This window comes from Phodopus roborovskii, unplaced genomic scaffold (genome assembly GCF_943737965.1).
Source record: "Phodopus roborovskii unplaced genomic scaffold, PHOROB, whole genome shotgun sequence".
NCBI classification, from domain to species: Eukaryota; Metazoa; Chordata; class Mammalia; order Rodentia; family Cricetidae; genus Phodopus; species Phodopus roborovskii.
The window spans coordinates 37,443,090-37,458,768 of record NW_026126410.1 but is presented as its reverse complement, the minus strand read 5'-3'; the positions used below and the strand labels follow the sequence as shown (position 1 = coordinate 37,458,768).

At 41.2% G+C, this 15,679-nt stretch overlaps 1 protein-coding gene across 1 annotated transcript in view; it reads right to left on the bottom strand.

Moving 5' to 3' along the window:
- The window catches only part of Dnah5 (dynein axonemal heavy chain 5), a 261,268-nt gene that overhangs the window by 11,057 nt on the left and 234,532 nt on the right, over positions 1-15,679 (bottom strand). The window contains exons 71-76 of the mRNA XM_051182604.1: positions 10,974-11,219; positions 9,711-9,930; positions 9,043-9,248; positions 8,064-8,267; positions 6,110-6,325; positions 4,238-4,450 (exon numbers count right to left, since the gene is read on the bottom strand). Coding sequence (XP_051038561.1) covers positions 4,238-4,450; positions 6,110-6,325; positions 8,064-8,267; positions 9,043-9,248; positions 9,711-9,930; positions 10,974-11,219 — 1,305 coding nt within the window. The remainder of the gene's footprint in view (positions 1-4,237; positions 4,451-6,109; positions 6,326-8,063; positions 8,268-9,042; positions 9,249-9,710; positions 9,931-10,973; positions 11,220-15,679) is intronic.

The window sequence follows — 15,679 nt, the reverse complement described above, 5'->3', positions numbered from 1 at the left end:
CCACTGTTACTGATACAGCACCTCTGTCCTAAAAACAAATTTCCCAAGACACGGCCAGTTCTAATCCTATCAAGAAACATTTCTACTTTTCTGAAGAAATGCAAGTCTCCCAAAGCATCCTTCTCCCGATTTTCATCTCTATCTACTGCCTTCCTCTACATTCTTAGTCTAGCCCAATCCTCAGCAACCCTGCTCTCCCTGTCCTGCATCCTTCATCTTTAGCAAATAGCACCATGAACAGAAGACACTTCTGGATCCTCCACCTCTTCCCTAAGTATTGCCTGCACATCTTATTAATATCTGATGCCAGACTCCTGCTGCCTTTACAGCATACTGTCTTCCTTCTATGCCATAGCCCTCAACACCAAGACAAATGCCCTTGTACATTTTGTTATCTGCTCTTCACTTTGGAAGAATTTTCTTCCTAGGCGTCTTGTGCCTACCATCTTACCCATTCTGGTTTCCCTCATCTAATGATTATCCCCTGGTAGTCACACTGGCTTCCACTTACACCCATAACTCAAATATTCAAAATAGCAGTGGTGATGTGTTTGTGCTGGTATTTAAAGTGGTAGAGACAGAAGACGATTGTTGTGAAGGTGTTCATACTGGAGGAGGAAGAGGTGATGGTGCTGGTAGGGCTGGTAGAAGCAGACATGGTGCAGATGGTAGTGGGGATGATGGTCTGGTCTTGCTATTAACCACAGGCACTTACATGGAACACACCACATAATCGTATGAGCAAGGTAAAATCAGCACTCACGAGTGGGGATCATTTAGCATAGTACCTTTTCAGCTAATGATCATCTCAGCCCTAAGAAGCCCCTGGAACATACCTCTTTATCCCAATGTTCCCACATTCGAGCTCCATATGCATTCATCAGCAAGCAGTTTTGTTGGGAGGATTGTGCTTGCTACACTCGTAAAATTTCTTTATTGCCTGATAGCTCCATTTCTACAACTCTCTAGATCCCTCTACACCCTTACTCTCATACTAACAAAGCAAAGAAACTGATTTGGCTAGAGATTGCTTCAAATATGGGTTATCAAACAGCCCATGTGCTTTCTATGCCTTCCAGTCTTACAGAAAATTAGATCGGGTCCATGGCTTAAATACTGATTCATGCACTATGCGCACAAGAGCCTTGGACCCAACCTTGGAAGTCAGGTCCAGCACCTGATTAGGAAGTCAACACCTAGTGTTCCTTAACCACTCATATTCCCTCCTCTGCTATTATAACTTCAGAGTCCATATGTCTCAGGTGGCACAGCTCCCAGATCTCAGGGTGTCCACCAGGTTATCAGAGAATAATTCTATTTGTGAGAAACATATCGATGTTGGTAAATGATGTCATAACAGCATCCCCTAAAGTACGTGAAAATATGATTAAGTGTGTCATTTTTGGGAAAACAGCCTTTAGAACCTCATGGCACTTTCAGGAAATAGAGTACTATTAGGGAGCCTAGCCCTTCCTGTTTTGTTTAGGACTGGAGTGTTTGTAGGAAACACACAGTGTGCTCCATAGTTACTTGAGGAGAAGCTGCTAGTTGCAGTGTAGTTTGTGCATGAAGAAATCTAATTTGGAGGTTCTATTTTTTAAAAATCCTCTTGTCGATGGGAGAGAGCAGACGCCAGCCCTACTCTCCAGTAAGATGAGACCATGTGGAAATACTTAGATTAATAGAAATTGGTTAGTAATTAAGACAGAGCTAGCCGATAAGAAACTAGTACCTGGCTAACAGCATTATATCAAAAAAAAATCCTCATGTCATCAAATATCATACATACTCTCTAACAGCAGCCTTTTCAGTAAATGTTCTATAATCCTCCTACTTTGTGTGGACCTTTTCTTTCTGAAGCCAAATAGAAAAGGAGCCAAATATTTAATCTCCAAATCCAGACTAATCTATACCATCGTCTGAACTCCCATTTTCCCTTCCATTTTCTAACCATAGCCTACAGTTTAAACAATTTATGCAACTAGAGGTGATAATGCTTACTCCCAGAGTCATGGACTATCTAACAAACATCCTAGGACCATGCACGAGAAACCTTCTTTCACGTTGGCGGTCACAGGCATCCAAAAGGCCCCACCCCAAGCAATATTGACTATGCTTTTTCACTTGAGGGTCTCCCAGAGCTCAGAGTTAAGGCTTTATTGCTTGAGACATGATGTTCTTTTGATGCAGAACTTGGAGTTATTGATCAGAACTGATCTGCAAGACTAAGCCCTGAGAATTCACTCTTGTGCAAGCTGCCAAGGGAAGAGGAACAAAGAACAGTCCTACCAAGCTGTAAAGCCTGTAAACCAAAACGACGACTGCACTGACAACATTCCCAGAATGGCGAAATAGTGGCACATTCATCTCAGGTGTCACCAACAGCTGCCTAATTGTATTTAAGCCTGCTCAATAGGATAGTTTAAAGCTAGCCAGCTCACCACAGCTGGAGAGATCATAGACCTGTGAGGGAAATCTACTGCTGGCCCTTTCCTAAAACAATATGTAACTGTGCAGCAAATATTTATCCTTATACTCAGGTATAATCCTTTTACTCAAGTATAGGTCTTATCCTCACAAAGAAGTTTCTTTATGTGGCAAAAAGGAGACCATTATAGAAGGCCATAACTAATCAAAATGCAGAGGACAACAACCCTGGGATGCTCAGCCCCAGTGGGTACATCTACAGCACAATCCCTGCATCTACAGTTCAGGGAACACCAAAGAAGAGGGGAGTAGAAAGACTGGAAGGGACAGAAGACCAGGAAGCCTGCTGCAAGATTGTGCCTTCTACCTACAGCAGGGAAGCTACACCCATGAGATCTCAACAACATTCCTGCCTAAATAAGACTGGCACAATTTCAACAGCAACAGCTGATAGCCCAGCCTGCATGAAGAAATCTCATGTGGCTCCACTCCTAGACAAAGAGCTGTAAGAGACTAACAACTGCTGAGAGAGGAGGCCCCTGACTGGTTACATAATCCCTAGTGATCCACCCTGGAAACACACACATGCAGAAAACACTGACCAGACTCAATAGATTGTGTTTATATAGTTATTCATTTATATGTAACAACAATGGCTAAAGAAGGGAAAACTTGGGAACATGGGTGTGGATGCATGGGGGGGGGGATCAGAAAGAAAGAGTATGAAGGGACATGATGCAATTATATTTTAATTAAATCTTAAAATACTAAATAAGTAAAGGGAGAGATATCCCAGTAATTAAGAGCACTTCCTGCTCTTGCAGAGGACCTGGGTTCAGTTCATAGCACCCACATTTGGTGGCTTACAACTGCTTGTAACTCCATACAAAGGGGATCTGATGCCCCATTGTGACTCTGTGGGCACCACTAAGTATGTGAACCACATTTGTAGACTTAGTCACACAGATCCACAAAAAATTAGTAAATAAATGTTTTTTAATTATTTTAAAATAAAATTCTGTAAACAAGCATAGAGGAATGACTCCTAAGCATCACTAAAGCCTAAGAACCAAACTAAGTGACTTTTCACGGCTCCCCACTCTGCACTGCTCCCCACTCTTTAGTGCTCCCCACTCTGCACTGCTCCCCACTCTTTAGTGCTCCCCACTCTGCACTGCTCCCAACTCTGCACTGTTCCCCACTCTTTAATGCTCCCCACTCTGCACTGCTCCCCACTCTTTAGTGCTCCCCACTCTGCACTGCTCCCCACTCTGCACTGCTCCCCACTCTCCAGTGCTCCCCACTCTTCGGTGCTCCCCACTCTGCACTGCTCCCAACTCTGCACTGCTCCCCACTCTTTAGTGCTCCCCACTCTGCACTGCTCCCCACTCTCTGGTGCTCCCCACTCTGCACTACTCCCCACTCTTCAGTGCTCCCCACTCTGCACTGCTCCCCACTCTTTAGTGCTCCCCACTCTGCACTGCTCCCCACTCTGCACTGCTCCCCACTCTGCACTGCTCCCCACTCTCCGGTGCTCCCCACTTTGCACTGCTCCCAACTCTGCACTGCTCCCCACTCTTTAGTGCTCCCCACTCTTCAGTGCTCCCCACTCTGCACTGCTCCCCACTCTTCAGTGCTCCCCACTCTGCATTGCTCCCCACTATCCAGTGCTCCCCACTCTGCACTGCTCCCCACTCTCCAGTGCTCCCCACTCTGCACTCCTCCCCACTCTGCACTGCTTCCCACTCTTCTTCGGTGCTCCTCACTGTGTTTATGGCCATTCACAAAATAGGAGCAGAACTGTACTCACCTTTTTCCACCGAGCAGGGATTCTGGCATCAAACATGCAATCCAGAGCATCTCGCAGATTTTCACTCATGATTATGGTGCCATCAACAGCAAGTTTCAGCTCAGTGAGGGTGCTGCGGACGAGGCTGAGCACCCTCTGCATCCTGTCGACCTCCTGCCTGAGGAAAATGTTCATGGGCTGGAACGGCCCCATCTTCTGCAACCTCTCTTTCACCTTCCATGGAGACATTCAAAGCACATATTAGGAATAAGTTAGCTACTGTGATAGTGTAGGATTGTGCCCTGGGCTTCTAAATAAGCCCAGCTTTTTACAATGCCATAAATAAGCCTTTAGTTTTCCAACAATAAAGTAAAAAAGAAGATATAAGAAAGCAAATGTGTTGTATATGACCAGCACAAGTTTTTAGAGCATGTGAGAAAGAAGAGGGCTCTGTAAATTCAAAGAAACATGCAAAATGTATATAGCTACAACATATAGTGTATACATAACGACTTTATCAAAGGAACTTACAAGGAATTATTTATTCCCTGCCAATGTGACATATGTGTGAGTACATACAGGTAATGTGTTCATGTACACAACCACTGTGCCAGTTGTCTCAAATAACCGGACATCTATTCTTTTCCCTATAAGCACAGGGGCCTGTTCATTCCTTTCTATTTCACAGATATTTATGGAAAATTTTCTACATAGCAGACAATGAATTTTATGCTGAAGTGGTTCTGACAAATTCTGCACAAATAAGGGTCTCTTCCAAAACCTAGTTACCATGTTTCATTACAAAATTATTCTATTTTAGATATTTGAATTGCTTCATAAATATTTCGACCTCCGGTGGATGCAATGTCCTCTCTTCCAGCACTGTAATAAGGAGCCCATATGAAAGCTGATAACAGTATTGATTTTCTCCAAGCAAGTGATCAGAGACTCTCCCAGGGAAACTAGTCCCTTGAGCAGTATTAGTAGCCAAAATAGTCTGCTTAGTAGGATCAACAGGATACCAATGCCACATGTGTGTGGCTAGGAGCAATGCCATGCAGTCAGCTCTTAGGTCGTACAGAATATAAATCACTTCTGGTTTATCAAAGGTTTCTAAACCATATCAGAGTAATTTTCTCAAAAAAACATTAGCTTCTGTATTTATAAATGCTTAGGAGTTATTTATATACTAAAAGAGTCAGTTTTCAAAGTTAATTATATGAAAAAAAAACAGCAGAGTCATGCAAGAAAATGCAGTCTCTCTGAAGTAAGGAAGGCCTGAATTGTAAGTTTAACATTAAATCATACACACACAAACACACACACACACACACACACACACACACACACACACATGCAGACACACACACCATACACACCAGCACACAGACACAGACATGCACACATACATACACATTCAAACACACTCGAACACACAAATGCATGCATTCACACATGCTCCCACAGACTCATACATACTTGCATAAACATTTATACACACACTCATGCACACACGTGCGCACGCGTGCACACACACACACACATACACACATGAGCATGAACACACAGGCACACACACTCACACATGCACTCATGCATGCACACATGACTGGCTCTTCACTCTGACAGCACATTGCTTTCATTTAAACAACAGTACTATGAAGTACCTCAAGGAAGACTACCTAACCCAGCATGACATATATCAGCTAGGAATAAATACTGACATTCATGTCAAGTTCCTTCATGGTTTTTCTTTTGTGGTTTCTTAAGAAGCTCTTATAGTTCTGAATGTTATCTTTTACTTCAGAAGCTTAATTTTGTCTTGTTTCCTTCCTCCTCACTTGCCCACAAACAGACTCATCTGAGACTGATGCCAGGATTTTGTGCACTCACTTCAAAAGGACTGTAATCTTCTGGAAGCTTCTGCAGCATCTCATCAGCCAAGCGAGCCACCACAGCCTCCCGCGTCTCATCCCCTCCACCAGAGCTGTCCTTAGGCTGGATGCCCAGAATGCTGTCTAACACATCCTTGGCCAGCTTGCTCTGGTAAGTGATGTCGGCATTGGGGTGCAGCCCAAACACCTCAGGGCTGTCGTAGGCAGGCAAGCTCTGAACAGCAAAACTTCCAAATAAGCATGCACTCATAACATCAATTAAATTACAGAGTTGAGAAATAAAAATATTTTGAATAGGATAAACACTTACTTATGTCTCACTTGTAACCTGCTACAAACCCCAATAATTTCTCCACATACCCAAAATGAAAAGCTGTGACACTGAGAAACACAGAACTGACTGAAGCAAAATTTAACCAGAAACACAGTCTTCTTATATGCATGCAAGATAAAAAGGGATCTCTTTTGGATAGAGCAATTAAAATCATTTCATATGAACACTGTATAATTAATGGATATTATATTGATACAAATCACAGGAAATGAGAGCTTTGGGAAGCATGGTTCAAATAAGACTCAGAGAGGAAACTGTTCTATCTTAAGGAGAAAAATGGAAACTGGAAAAAGGTAAATATTCAAAACACAATAGAGAAAAATGGAGTGAGAGAATGAAACACAACCGGGAACAAAACAATGAAGCAGGAAGGCTCCTCAACCATGGGAAAGAGAAGATGTACCTACAATTTGGTGTATATTTCCATGTGTGGATCTTATCCTTAACTTTATTATCTTATTACTAGTCCCCCTCCCTTCTTCTGCCTTGTTTTATTCCTTTCCCATATCTCCCTATGAGTGACCTCATTTCACTGTGGATCTAGAAATACAGGTACGGTTATTCTTAAATTTACAATGTCTCGGGCATTTTTCTATCCATGGCTAATGATTTAAAGACACACACAGTACACTAAGGCAAATGTTATTTGTTGATTTGAATTAATAAAAGTGTAGAAGTGGTGATGCATGATAAACTCATTGCATGTATACATCAAAACCCTATAAACACACTGATAAATGTATCTCTTTGGGTGCTGTGCTTTTGTTTATTTACTCTGACATAAATCTAAGACAGAGGCCAAAGAAGCTGCTAAATCATCACTTAATGCATTCAGGGCACAGAGAGGAAATGTAGATACCTTCAACACTACATATTCTTCCCTCACCAATACTGCCTTAACAACATTCCCATTATTCTGTCTTAGAGCAGGACTCCTCGGCCAAAGGCTACTTTTCCATCAAGGGTCATTTGGCAACACCTGGAGACATTTATTAATCTTAAAATCAGGTAGGGGATGCTACTGGCATTTAGTAGGTAGAGGCCAGGGACCATGCAATAGAAACAACAATGCATAACCGAGAATAATATGGTTATAAATGCCAGTGCTGCCAGACTTAAAAAGTTTCTCTTAATCAAAGAACTCATACAAGGCAGGTTCATGGGTGCCATAACTATATCCAGCCAAAGGTCTGGGTTAAGGATGAGTGTCAAGGATTAACCATCTAGGTTGAAAGTAGAATAGACTGAGTTCAGAAAATTTCCTTGGTCTACAAGTGTAGTGGTTGGAGTCCCATGAGCAGAGAGCTCTACGTGACTTACACATATCCTCTCCCTATATCAGCCCAATCTATCATCTCATCAAAGAAAATACACCCCAAGGCATTGGAACATAGGAATAGACAAAAGGGGTTCTCACAAAGCTCATTCCTCAGAGCAAAGGTAGGCATGATAATCAAAAGGTTATAAAACTATAAAGGAAACATTCACAGCAGAACCCTTTGCTCCCACTGTCATTGCCATTAATTTTAAAAGCAGTGTGAATGGGGTAAATAGATTCTGTAAGTGTCAAAGAGCTGCAGAGATTACTTCTACAGTTAAAATGCTAAAATCAACAAACCTGAATGTACTGAAGATAGCCGTCCACTGTGTTGCATTTTGGAATGTTATATCCTTGGTAGAAGGTGAAATCTGCCCCAAACATGTTTTCGCTGAACCAAACCTTTGCAAACGTGTTCAGCAGCCTCTTGTCATAATCATCGGTGACTCGTCCCCCATACTGGATCTCTCCAATCATGTAGCGGACCGTGGTCCACGACACACCCTGAGAGCATTCACGAACAATCACACATCAGCATGTATTCACCATCATCAGTGTCAGCAATACATTCATTCTTCTTAATAATTTCACAATATAGACAGTGTAGAAAAATAAGAAAGCAAGCAAATATAAAGAGTTATTCCAGGGCCGTACTCATGAAATCAATTAGACTCTACTGAAACTCTTGTTTTCAAACCTCAATATTTCAAAAGTTTACTTTGAATAATTTATTTCCATTTTTTAAAATTATGTCTATGTATATGCTGTGGGGTGCTGGTGCTGGCGGAGCCCAGGTGAGGGCGCCAGCCCACTGAAGCTGAAGTTCTGAGCAGTTATAATTCGCCTGACATGAATGCTAGGAACTGAACTTAGGGCCTCTGCAATAGCAGTATGTGTTTTTAACAACTGGGTATGCCTAAAAGTTTACCTTTTGGAAATACTTAGGCAGTTCCAAAAAAAATTTTCAAAGGAATCCAAACTCTTGTCTTTATTTCTAAAGTTTTGGTCCCCTTAATCCCACACTGCCTTGCACAGCAGATCCTTTTAGGTTGCCTTATGAACTGTGAACTTGCCTTTGAGAAATAAATTGCTAATAAAACATATCCAGTTATTTTCCCCAAATCAAGAAGCAATTGTGATCCAAGTGGGCATGCCTTTAAAATACCCTACACGTTTATCAAATCTGAATAAGATTCACCCCCAGAGTTGAACAGTTGTGTGAGGCTGGCCACATATGTTTAATGTCAGTCATGGTATGAAGCATCAAGCTTAGTAGTACCTTCTTGATATCCATATCATCGAGGTGGTTTTGAATGAACTGCACAGTGGCATTGAAGTCAGCTTGATTAAATTCATAGGGGATATTCCACCCTAGGGGACCAAACTTGCGCCTCTCCTGCACAGTAGAGTGTAGGAAGGCCACTGCATACAGCATGGGCTTCCACTGGGCCCACACACACACATCCAGTAGGTCCTGGCTCACACCTGTTGTGTTCAGGCAGAAGGAAGAACATATTATCTCTCAGGTATTTTCATTTATTACTCTTTTTGTAAGAAACCATTCTGGCAAATTGTTTATACTAAACTCTAGTTTTATTACATGCTCTGAATTATGGCCCTAATCAGGTAGATCGGGCCACACATTTAACTCAGTCCTCCCTCTCGGAAGATGCTGTACTATTACACTAATGTAGGTAAGGAGTAGACAGACAGCAAACCACAAAGGAGTCTGGCCCAGACTTATATAACAATGTTGGAAAGACAAAAAGGCTAAAGTAGGAAATCATGGGCTCAGTTCACATAATTTTCCATGGAGCACAATATCTGAGTCTCTGTCTGGCAAAGGAAGAGTAGTATTTGCTAATTCTGCTTTTATAATTTCTTTAAGTAAACAGTTTGTGAGTTTGAGTGCAAGTCTTGAAAACTCAGAAGCCTTCCCCAACTTACCACCATATGTTCTTTTCAGGCCTGCCCGGAGTCCCTGAGGTGGCTCATTGGCAAACCTGATGGACATCTGAAGGAGTGTTATAGGGAACTGCTTGTGAACCTCGGTGGTAATCCATAGACGGAAAGTGTCGTGCACAGTCTCTGTTTCTGTAATTATGTCCATTAGCTCATCCAGGAAGTCAAGTCCCAGATGGCAATTCTGTAAAAGTACCCATCCACCCTAAGAAACATCAGCAACAGATGGAAATTACATTAGTTTCTTTTACCTGGAGATTTCAACACAACTTTCTCCACAAATTATGTCATTATAATTTAAAACAGAAGCATAGTAATCACTAAAGTCAGTCTATGCCAATTCTAGACGTTTGATAATGCCTTCTTGATGTATACCATGTGTTTTTTTGGTATTGTTGTACACATTTGCCCCATAGCACACTGTCGTGTCAGTAGCCATACTGATCCTTTAGATCAGTCACAGCAATAACGGAGTAAAACGGAGAAAGGTAACAGAAATTACAAGTAAAGCTGGGCTCTGCTCTTCCCCCAATTCCATTAAAACTACTTCATGATCCCAAAAACAGTGATAGTGAGAACAAACAACATTGATGACATGTACACAGGTCCCCAAAACCTTAATCCTAAATTGTACTCTGGGTGATTCTGGGAGTGGCCAAGGGTGGCTAAAAGTACAAGATTGAAATAGGCAAAGGAGAAGAAAATGGTACCAAGACCAAAGAGCAAGATATCTGGTCTGGACTGAAAGGAGGCAGGAACCAGAAAAAAAAACAGAAACAAAACAAAGAAGAAGTACCCCCCCAGTATACCCCACCTCTCTAAGGAGCAAAGAGGAGCTGGGTATGTTGAGGGCAAACCAGACAGGGTTTGAACTAAGGAACCAGCACCTCAGGTGAAAACAACCACATTGAAAACATTTAGAAGAAAGTTTACATACAGAATTTTGAGAGTTGTTCTCTTCTTTCTAGACACTCAGAGTATTGACAACCAAACATATGACTCTATAATATGGAGGAGATACTTCCCTGTGAATCCAATTACTTTAAAAACCCAGAGCCTTAAAATGGCAAGTCTTAATTTTTTCATGAGGAACTCGATAACTGTGAGATTCTTTACATAGTCACCCAAATTGGTGGATTATACAACCATTTCCCTTATATCTGATCTATGGGATATTTTAAGTAAAATCATCTACAGTGTTGATACCACAATGGCAAGGTGTTTTTGAATCCAGACATTTGGCCTTACATTTGCCATGGTCTGGTGCAACAGCTTCCTCGCGTGGACCTCCTGGCCCTGACCCATGGACACATAGCGTGTTTCTATTTTTAGTCTCTTTCCCAAGGCGATGATGGAATCTGTTGGGTCAGAGCCCATGGACAGGAGGCAGATGAGTGGTGTCCGTGGGTCAGACTCCTCCCATGTCTTCTCCAAGTCCAGGATAACTCCCTCTGCATAGTTCTCTCCCATAGAGTCCGTGATGTACTTGCGAGCCTGCCAAAAGCAGTACAAAGTCAAGAAAACACCCCCAGTTCCTTCATGTATCACAATACTAGCTACTAGCTTCTGCAGACTGTCTCAAAAATGCTCATAGTAAATGCTAGGGAAACGGGACAGACTTCCTTTCCTGGTGTTTGCTTGTGTTTGTTTACATTTTCATGCCATACTCAGAGAGGTTGTGCTACTTGCCAGACAAAACCATAGTTAGAGCTTCAGAACCTAAACTAAATGACCTGGTTCCCATTTCAGCACACTGATGGCATCTTGCTGTCTACATATGATTGGGAAACGTGATTATTTAGGATGCTAGCCCTAATTCTCAATAGCTCAATAGTACAATGCTGAAATATAATGAATATTTACTAATAATCATTGAATAACTATTTATTATACTTACTAGTGAATTACTTAGTTTATTCATTTTTAAAATAGTTATTTGATAATGTCTGTTCATCATTTTTATCATCCCTTTCTACTTTTTGGTTCTGTTTTTCTACCATAATAATTTTGTTTGAGGATTTAATAAAATCCATGTTCATAAGATCTCATGTAAGGAGTATTGTTTTTCCTCCCACCACCGGTCTTGTCCCGCTGCCGCACCAGCCCCAAATAATGCACAGAGACTCTGTATTTGATATAATGCTGTTGGCCAGGTACTAGTTTCTTTCCGGCTAGCTTTGTCGGCTAGCTTTGTCTTAATTATTAACCCATTTCTGTTAATCTAATATTTCCACGTGCTTACTGGAGAGCCGGCTGGCGTCCTGCTCTCTCCAGACTCTCCATCTTGACTCCTCCTACTACTTCCTCTTTCCTCCTTGTCTCCTAGTCCCTCCTATCTTCCTTTCCTATTGGCCAACAATGCTTTATTCATTAACCAGCATGAGAAACATATACAGAATGACATCTTTCATCAATCTCAGGGTTTTTTTTTTTTCAGCTTCATTTTTCTATCATATCTAGTATTCTTTTTCTAAAAGGTTAAAGAGTAATTTTTTTCAACTGTCAATATAGTACATACAACTCTTAATCCCTATTCTTTCCCTCACTGGGTTGCCCCCTCAAAAAAAATAAATAAATAAGCAAAACCAAAACCAAAAACACTGTTTTCTATCTAATTCTATTCTCTTCTCCCACTCAAGTCTTCACATCCACATGTCTGCATAGTGAGATTCCACAGATCAGTCCTTCTCACAGGACAAGCACAGCCCAACTGTCAATACTTCCTTAGAAACCAGTGATGAGTACACTCAATCTTGTCCCCAGTGGAATGCACATGGAACTTCCCTTGACTCTCAGGTGTCAGACACACCTGAGCAGTAAATGCAACCATCTTAAATAATGAAGATATTACCAGTGTAAGCTCAAAGACCAAATGAAAATGAAGGCCAAGGTATTATGGATGAAAGAAGTGTGCAGAACAGTTACTGAAATCCAACTCTGGAAACTTTCAAACCAAAGATGGCTTAACTAACCTTAACCTGGACCTCCTAGGTCTAGGTCATGACAAGGGAATCTGGTGGCCTGTGAAGACGTCTAGAATCTTCATAATAGCAGAAATGAGTGCCAACTGAGACAGGACAATTGAATATCCAGAATGACAGATTTTTGGATTTTCCTGATGGATAACTTTATCCCTCATATTAGAAAGTGAAACATGCTATGAAATGCCCATCTTCTGCACAATAAAAAAAAAGAGATTGATTTCCCATTCCCTAATGGGAACGATCACAGACGATCATTGAGAAAGCACTGGACCACTGTACTATGGAGCCCCTCTCCCATCATCTAAGTTCCAACCCTGCCCCATCAGAAACCACAATGTTCAATTCACCCACACTGAAAAATTCCACTATGTTGATTTGATAGAGTACATGGTTTTCTTCCCTTGATAGCTATCTTTAAATGATTTCTGGAAAAGACAGCTTGACTAGCTTCTTAGGGGCTGTGAAGCTCTGGTCAGACCCCTTCATCAATAGTAGGACTAAGAGAGTGGTAAGGAAGTAACCAATCAGGACTCATGTCTTTGAGTCATGGAAATCATCACTCATTCAGACCTTTCTCCTGTTTGCCAATTTTAGTAGTTGAGAGGTGTTCTAAAGGAGCAAAGTTCAAACTGGTTGAATTTGAGACACAATATGCCATTGTATCTCTCACTAGGTTTTCTAAATTAGCAAGTTTCAATATGAGCATCTCTAGCCTTGCTCTAAATGTTCAAATATTTTTCTGCATCCTCTGCCAAGTAAAAAAGGTCACATAACATGTCCTCTAATGGCATTGAAAATCTATTCTGTGTACGCACTCAGAGTCACTGAAGATCTGCAACCAGAAACCAATTCAAAGTCTGGTCATTCCACAGTTGCAGTTCCTGTTCAACCTCGGGCACCTACCAGCACTGCAGCATCTCAGTGTGACTCATCTGCACTCAAAGATCAAACATTTTCCATTTTAAGCTAGCGCAGTGCTAGGTAACACCCAAACCACCATACAAATCAACATGGACCCAGTATGAATACGGCCATACAAAACATTACAATACAGTAGGGGCAGAAAGGCAAATCATTGAAGCTTTTCTAGCTACATGGTCTTTGTCGCAGTTATTTAACCCATCCATTGTAGGACAAAGGCAGCTTGATGTAACACATAAACAAAGAGATGTGGTTTTGTTCCAATAAACTGCACAACCTGATTTGACTATTCCACAATGTATACATGCAATGAAGTCTTATAAAGGTATACAGTTATCTGGTGATTAATATAAAATAGAACTTTAAAAACAATACCCTGAGGTTTAATTGTTACCTTATATTCACATCATAAAATATCATTCTTCTTGTTGTACTTCACGTATTAAAAATATAAAAGTTAATCTTAGGTCAGAAGGTATCTGAGGCATTGACCAATTTTTTGGAGGAGGCCAAGTGCTCCTTTTCTAACTTCCTGATAAAGAAAGCTGTTTAACTTAAAATGGAAATTGTGATGGAATTGTTTGATAAAATCCTTGTTCCTGGGGATCACAGCCACTGTTTCTGATTAGCTTCCAGTCCAGGATTTGTAGATCATTCTGTGATGTAAGCCCAAACTTACAATGTGTGTGAGAAATAATAAATTCTCTAACCTCCATAACTTAGTCCAACATAAACATTATCTCATTGGGCCAACAGGCATTGTTGAGTCTTCCCATCCTTATAAATCCCTGTCTTGTAACAAGCATGAAACTTAGTTAACAAGCTCCTCCTCCTCTGTCCACGAATGTGTGTCAGGTGGCCCTACCAAGCAGTGACAGTATTATTTCTCTACCTTTGGGAATTCTGATTCTCCTCCAGATTAGACATACAATGACCGAGTAATAAGGAATAAACAACAACCTCCAGAGGATGTGCAATGGCAAAACCTACAGATATTGCAGAAATACACTGGAGTATGCTTATTGCCAACAGACAGTTTAAATTGAGCTGTAGACTGTGGGTGAGCCTTGTCCAGGTAAAGGGAAGTCAGAGTAGGTGTAATTCATATAGAGAACACATGGGCAGGAATTTTGGAGCAAACAAGAATAAATTGTCTCCTATCCACAGAGGACACTCAGTACAATTTGTGTAAGTGATGACTCAGTGAGGGCCAGCCAGACTACTGAACAGCCTGCCAACCCATAAAAACTTAACACCTCATTGGCATGAGTAAATATACAGTGCTACATTTTCACAAGCGACTCTGCCCAACTCCAAAGAACATTTTGTTCCATCTGGTCTCAATTAAGCAGGCTCAACCTTTGAGTAGGGGGCAAATGAACTCAGAAGCTGTCTCGTATGGACTGACCTCCCTTTGCAGTGTGTTTTTAGACAACACTGTGTATGTGCATTAGATACCTTCTGACAGTGTGGTAGTCTTGTGGCCAACCCACCTGACATTTCCTACTGTGGACCATTACAGCACACAAAATGCAGTGCATCAGTTGTAGCCTAACATTGTTTGTGGGGAATAGGGACAGAGTATATACACCTTGCACAGCTTATCTGGCAATAAATTTTAAAGGGACTGATACAGATACAAATTTCAGAGAGTGTAATATATTTCCAGAGGATTACATAGACTTTAATCATGAATTTAGTGTGATTATAAGGGCCATGGTAAGTCACTGGAGGCCTTGAAAATCTGAGAAGTGGAATATTCTTGTCACTTTTTTAGAACATAAACTATTCATCAGAGTAGGAAAACAGATACAAAGTAACACCAATAAAGAAGCCACATCTGTGAATTTCCTGAGGATGGCAAGGCTATACAAAGATGGAAATGTTACAGAGGAGTCTGAAGGCTTTCAGTTTGAAACTAAATATTTTCTGTGGGAAAAAGGGAAGGGAGGTAAGGAGGTAGAGATGCATAAAGAAACAACTGTACTTACACCTTCTCCCCTATGCCTGAAAAAGGCAAGCATTTGACCATTCATTGTGGCAGAGTAA